This window comes from Carlito syrichta, unplaced genomic scaffold (assembly GCF_000164805.1).
Source record: "Carlito syrichta isolate Samal-C Ts95f unplaced genomic scaffold, Tarsius_syrichta-2.0.1 Scaffold311381, whole genome shotgun sequence".
NCBI lineage: Eukaryota > Metazoa > Chordata > Mammalia > Primates > Tarsiidae > Carlito > Carlito syrichta.
The window spans coordinates 331,326-337,692 of record NW_007255477.1 but is presented as its reverse complement, the minus strand read 5'-3'; the positions used below and the strand labels follow the sequence as shown (position 1 = coordinate 337,692).

The window sequence follows — 6,367 nt, the reverse complement described above, 5'->3', positions numbered from 1 at the left end:
TCAAAAAAAAAAAAAAAAAAAAAAAAAAAAAAAAAAGTCAAGCTCTCTGACCAACAGGACTCAGCTGTTTGGGCCACTTCCTCCCCCAAGCAAAGGAAGGAATCTGACAACTTACCTCAGTTCCTGAACCTGGCAAAAAGTTCTTGACAAGGATGGTTTTGCCCAGGGCTGGGAAAGGGGCTTCCATGACACTCCTCATGAGGGGCTGTACCAGGGCAGGAGAAATGCCTCGTCTTTTTTCCACCTCATCCAAGATCTGCAAGGGTCAGAAAAGCAGCTCAGCTATCTGAAGTCAGGGCACCAAGGTGTAGCTCAGTTCTAGATGAAGCCGGGGTGACTCAAGAATTACAGGGCCGGGCATTGTGGCTCATGTCTGTAATCCCAGCACTTTGGGAGACTGATGTGAGAGGATTGCCTGAGCCCAGGAGATTTGAGACCAGCCTGGGCAACATAGGGAGGCCTAGTCTCTACTAAAAAAAAAAAAAAAAAAAAAAATTAGCCAGGTGTGGTGACACATTCCTGTAGTCCCAGCTGCTTGGGAGGCTGAGGCAGAAAGATTGCCTGAGCCCAGAAAGTTGAAGCTGCAATGAGCCATGATCATACCATTGCACTCCATCCTGGGTGACAGACTGAAACCTCGTCTAAAAAAAAATACACAACACACAGAGGGTGCCAAAAAATGTATACACATTTTTTCTTAATAAGTGGAAGTCTCACTTTGTTACCCAGGCTAGAGTACAGTGGCATGTGCAAGGCCACCGCAGCTTTGATCTGCCGGGCTCAGGTGATCCTTCCATCTCAGCCTTCCAAGTAGCTGGAACTACAGGTGTGTGCTACCAAGCCCAGCTAATTTTTTGCTTTTATTATAGAGATGAGGTCTCGCCAAGTTGCCCAGGCTGGTCTCGAACCTGCGGACTCAGGCAGTCCCCTCATCTCGGCTTCCCAAAGTGCTGGGATTATAGGCATGAGCCATCGTGTCCAGTCCTGGATGGCGATTCTTGATGGCGTGATGAAAATGTTCTAAAATTGTGATGACAGTGGCACAACTCTGTGAATATGCTAAAAGCCATTGAATTTTATGCTTTATTTTCATGTTTTTTAGAGACACGGTCTTACTATGTTGCCTATGCTAAACTTGAACTCCTGGGCTCAGCTTAAACATCCTCTTGCCTCAGCCTCCCAGGTAGCTGAGACTGCATCCAGTGAATTGAATACTTTAAATGAGTGAATTGTGTGGTATGTGAATTATATCTCAATAAAGCCATTAGTAAAAACCAAAAAAAAAAAAAAGATTCAAGTACAAGACCTTCCACAATCTAGCTGTAAATCAGAGTCTAAGTAAAAAAATCTCATTTGTAATAATACCACATGTAGCTATTGAACCCTTGAAATATGGCTCATCTGAATTCAGATGCATTGCTGTTTTGAGTTGGGGATCTCACTCTGTTGCCCACACTGGAACGCAGTAGTAAAATCACAGCTCACCACAGCCTCCAACTCTTGGGCTCAAGTGGTCCTCCCTCCTCAGACTCCTGAGTAGCTGAGACTGCAAGCTCACACCACCACACCGAGATAATTTTTTGATTTTTTATAGCGATGGGGTCTCACTATGTTGTCCAGGCTAGTCTTGAATTCCTAGGCTCAAGTGATCTTCCCATCTCAGCCTCCCAAAGTGTTGGGATTATAGGCATGAGCCACAATGCCTGGCTGAGATGTGTTGTAAATGTGAAATAGCCACTGAATTTCAAAATGCAAAATTAGAATATAAACTATTTCAATGACTTTTCATATTAACTACATGCTGAAATAATAATAGTACATGTTTTTGAGATAGGTTCTCACTCTGTCACACAGGCTAGAGTGGCATGATTACAGTTCACTGCAGTCTCAAAATCCTGGGCTCAAGCCATTCTCCTGCTTCAGCCTTCCAAGTAGACATTAATGCTTTCTTTTTCTGTTGTTGTTGTTTTGAGTTGGGAGTTTCACTCTGTCGCCCAGGCTGGAGTGCAGTGGCATGCTCATGACCTTTGTAGCCTCGACATGCTGGGCACGGGCGATCCTTCTGCCTCAGTCTTCCAAGTAACTGGAACTACAGGTGCGAGCTACCACGCCCAGCTAATTTAAAAAAAAAATTATTGTAGAGATGAGGTCTCACCAAGTTGCCCAGACTGGTATCGAACGCCTGGGCTCAGGCAATCCTCTCGCCCAGCCTCCCAAAGTGCTGGGATAACAGGCTTGAGCCACTGCGCCTGGCAACATTAATGCTTTCCAACGGACTTGCAGAGAAGTTCCACCATGGCAAGATATCACACTGCACCAGTACAATTTAGGCTTTTTCTGAGTTCCAGTGGAGGATGGGCAGGAAGTACACTCTCATTTAGAAATGCTTTAGAAAGTGCTGCTTTATATCCAGGAACAGTAGGTGCAAGAACTTCAATTCTCTCAAAGAAAGCTCAGACAGAACTATATACTCTAGAACGGTTTAAACTAAATTCATGAATTAGACACTCATTTCCAGTTAATATGGGAAATGAATGCTGGAGTGTACCTAATTTTTGAGATCAGCATCATATGCAATAGTGGTTCTCTTCTATATACAAATCCAGAATACTGGGGTGGATAAGCTGAATCAATATTCCTACGTCTTGCTCAATTGGCTCATAGTCCAGAAAAGAGTACCAAATTATGTTAATATTTTGATAAACTTAGAGCATTATTAAAATAATAAATGTTGCACGTACAACAGATATATGCACATGACATTTCTGTACATAGACACATAAACATGTATCCATCACAGTGGCCTTCCTTCCAGCAAAAGCTTACATGACAAAAGACAACGCTTAGAAGGAAAGTAAAACACCCGGAATATTCTGGGAGGATAATCCTCCACTCCTCCCTCCCTCAACTACAGTGATCTTGCCCTCTGCCAACACACATGCTTTCTGAGAAAACCCAGCCCTTCATCAACTCTTATTTCCTGAACCCAAGAAGAGAGAAAAAAGGAGGTGAGGGGAAGTGAAGAAATGGGAGAAAAACAGGTAGAACGTAAGATTATAAAAGTGCCAGGAGATGGAGATATTCCCTGGATCCTTCTAGGGCCCTTCCCTTCCTTCCCTTCCTCTATTCTCTGAGGTCCAAGTTCTCACCTTTGAAAAGAGGCTGAAGCATCCCAGGCGGCTCACAATGCAGTAAACTTCGGGAAGACGCTTCCCTTTGCCTCCAGGCTTTTTGGAGAGAAACACAAGGAAATTATGAGTATTAACAACCTAAGGGAAGGTAGAATCCAAATTTCTGAGTATATCATGTATCAGATGTTTCCACATACCATAGCTTCTGAAAGCCCAAGTAGTGTTAATACCCCATTTTATAGTTGGTAATGTGGTATCTAATTCTGGGGCTGGGTATGGTGGCTCACACCTATAATCCCAGCACTTTGGGAGGCCAAGGTGGGAGGATTGCTTGAGCCCAGGTGTTCGAGACCAGCCTGGACAACATAGTGAGACCTGGTCTCTATGTTAAAACAATATTTTTTGTTTATTCTCCTGAAGAGCCCAGATTCAAGGGCATTGTATACATAGTAGATGCTCAATATGGCCTCCTATAGAACCATAATGTAAGGAGGCTTAACTCACCCAAATTCTGTATTTCCTCCTAGGGAGTTACTTTCAGATCATCTGTTCATTATAATGATAATTCCAAATGGAGGCATCATTTCTGAAGATCCTTCTGAAAGTTGACTTTTAAGCTAATTCCAAACCAAAAGGAAAATCAATCTCATGATAGTAACTCAAGTAATTTGATCAACAAAAATTATCCCTGCTTTCATTTTACTAATTAATTCAACAAATATTTATTAAATACCTATTATGTGGCATGACTTATATATATATATGTATTTTGAGTCAGAGTCTCGTCGGGCTGGAGTGCATTGGCATAGTCATGGTCACCGCAGTCTTGAGCTGCTGGGCTCAGGTGATCCTTCTGCCTCAGCCTTCCAAGTAGCTGAACCACAGGCATGGACCACCATGCCCAGCTAATTTTTTTTTTTTTGGAGTTTCACTCCATTGTTCAGACTGGAGTGCAGTGGCACGCTCACGGCCACCGCAGCCTCGACCTGCTGGGCTCAGGCGATCCTTCGGCCTCAGCCTTCCAAGTAACTGGAACTACAGGTGCGTGCTACCATGACTGGCTAGTTTTTTGTTTATTGTAGAGACCAGGTCTCGCCAAGTTGCCCGGGCGGGTCTTGAACCCATGGGCTCAGGCAATCCACTCGCCTCGGCCTCCCAAAGCGCTGGGATTACAGGTAATTTTTTTGATTTATTGTAGAGACGGGGTCTCACCAAGTTGCCCAGGTTGGTCTCGAACCCCAAAACTTGGGCAATCCTCTTGCCTCTGCCTCACAAAGTGCTGGAATTATAGGTATGAGCCACCATGTCTGGCTATGAATTGTACTTGACTTTAAAGTTTTCCAGTCTATTTCTTTTTTAAAAAATTAATTAGCTAATTAATTTTTAAATTCAGCCTATTTGTAAGACTCAAGTATACTGACAGTGGAAAAATATTTACCACTCTTGAAAATTTTCAAAAGAATGGGCCTCAAAACAACAAGTTCCAAAATGTTTCAGCAGGATCATTTCACAGGTGTAAGTTTCTGACTTTTTTTTTTAAGAGACAAAAGTTTATTTAAAAGTAAACTAAGGAGAGAAAGAGAAGGGAGAGAGAAGATTCACCTCCCCAAGGTGGGGGAGGGGAGCAAAGCCAGGAAGCGTGGTGACAGCCATAACTCAATGAGCACATGGCCACACCAGAGTTTAGCAAGGCAATGGCTCCTGGCTGCTTGTGGCTGAGTTCTTTTAACCATTCTTCTTGATGGGGGAAGATCATTAAGGTGATTGGGTGGTGGGTGGTCTGCTCCACATCACAAAGGGGCAGGCAAGCGCAGGTAACAACATCAGGTGATGGACAGCAGGCAGATGGGTTGGTTAATCACAAGATAGCTGCCATGGTGAGGTTTATAGGTCTCAGGGATCAGGAAGTGGACATCTTTGGAGAAACCATTATTATCTTCCATATCTTCATTGGTTCAAATAATTCATGGTGGGTTCCTTCAATGAGGACACTTTATTGAGTGCCTTTTAGTTTCTGGTAGGCTCCTGAGTCGAGGACTAGTTCTCCTGACGTGGTGACTGCTACTCACGGTCAGGTACCACCTCCAAAGGTGGTACCTGACTTTTTTTTTTGTCAGTCTCAGTCTGTCACCCAGGCTGGAGTGTGGTGGCATGATCACGGCTCACTACAACCTCAACTTCCTAGGCTCAGGTTATCCTTCCATCTTAGCCTCCCAAGTAGCTGGAACTGCAGTGTACCCAGGTCCACAACCAGCTAATTGTTTGACTTTTTTTTGTAGAGATGAGGCCTCACTGTGTTGGCCAGACTGGTCTCCAATTCCTGGGCTCAAGCAATCCTCCCACCTTGGTCTCCCAAAGTGCTGGGATTACAGGTGAGAACCATTGCACCCAACTAGTTTCTGACTTTTTTTTTTGAGTCGTTGGAGTCTCACTCTGACACCTAGGCTACATTCATGGCCACTGCAGCCTCGACCTGCTGAGTTCAGGCGATCCTTCCTCCTCAGCCTTCCAAGTAGCTGGGACCACAGGCATATACCACCATGCCCAGATAATTTTTCTTGATTTATTGTAGAGATAAGGTCTCGCCGTGTTGCCTAGGTTGGTCTTGAACCTGTGGGCTAGGGCAATTCTTTCACCTTGGCCTCCTAAAGTGCTGGGATTATAGGCATAAGCCATAGCATCCAGCCTAGTTTCTGACTTTTTTTTTTGAGTTGGAGTCTCACTCTGTCGCCCAGGCTGGAGTGCAGTGGCCTCTCCCGGCCACCACAGCCTCGACCTGCTGGGCTCCGGTGATCCTTCCACCTCAACCTTCCAAGTAGCCGGAATTACAGGAATTACAGGCGCGCGCTACCACGCCCGGCTAATTTTTGATTTATTGTAAAGATGAAGTCTCACCTGCCCAGGCGGGTCTCGAACCCGTGGGCTCCGGCAATCCACTCACCTCAGCCTCCCAAAAGCGCGGGATTATAGGCTGAGCCACTGAGCCCGGCTGACTTTTATTTTTTATTTTTATTTTTTTCAGTTGGAGTCACTCTGTCGCCCAGACTGGAGTGCAGTGGCTACTCCCAGCCACTGCAGCCTCGACCTGCTGGGCTCCAGCAATCCTTCCGCCTCAGCCTTCCAAGTAGCTGGAACTACTGGCGTGCACTACCATGCCGAGCTTATTTTTTGATTTATTGTAGAGATGAGGTCTCGCCAAGTTGCCCAGGCGGGTCTCGAACCCGTGGGCTCAGGCA

General features: G+C 45.1%; 1 protein-coding gene across 1 annotated transcript in view; it reads right to left on the bottom strand.

Annotated features, from left to right (window-relative positions):
- The window catches only part of DENND2A (DENN domain containing 2A), a 75,539-nt gene that overhangs the window by 2,685 nt on the left and 66,487 nt on the right, over positions 1–6,367 (bottom strand). The window contains exons 11-12 of the mRNA XM_021717874.1: positions 3,150–3,227; positions 116–256 (exon numbers count right to left, since the gene is read on the bottom strand). Of these exons, the coding sequence (XP_021573549.1) occupies positions 116–256; positions 3,150–3,227 (219 nt within the window). The remainder of the gene's footprint in view (positions 1–115; positions 257–3,149; positions 3,228–6,367) is intronic.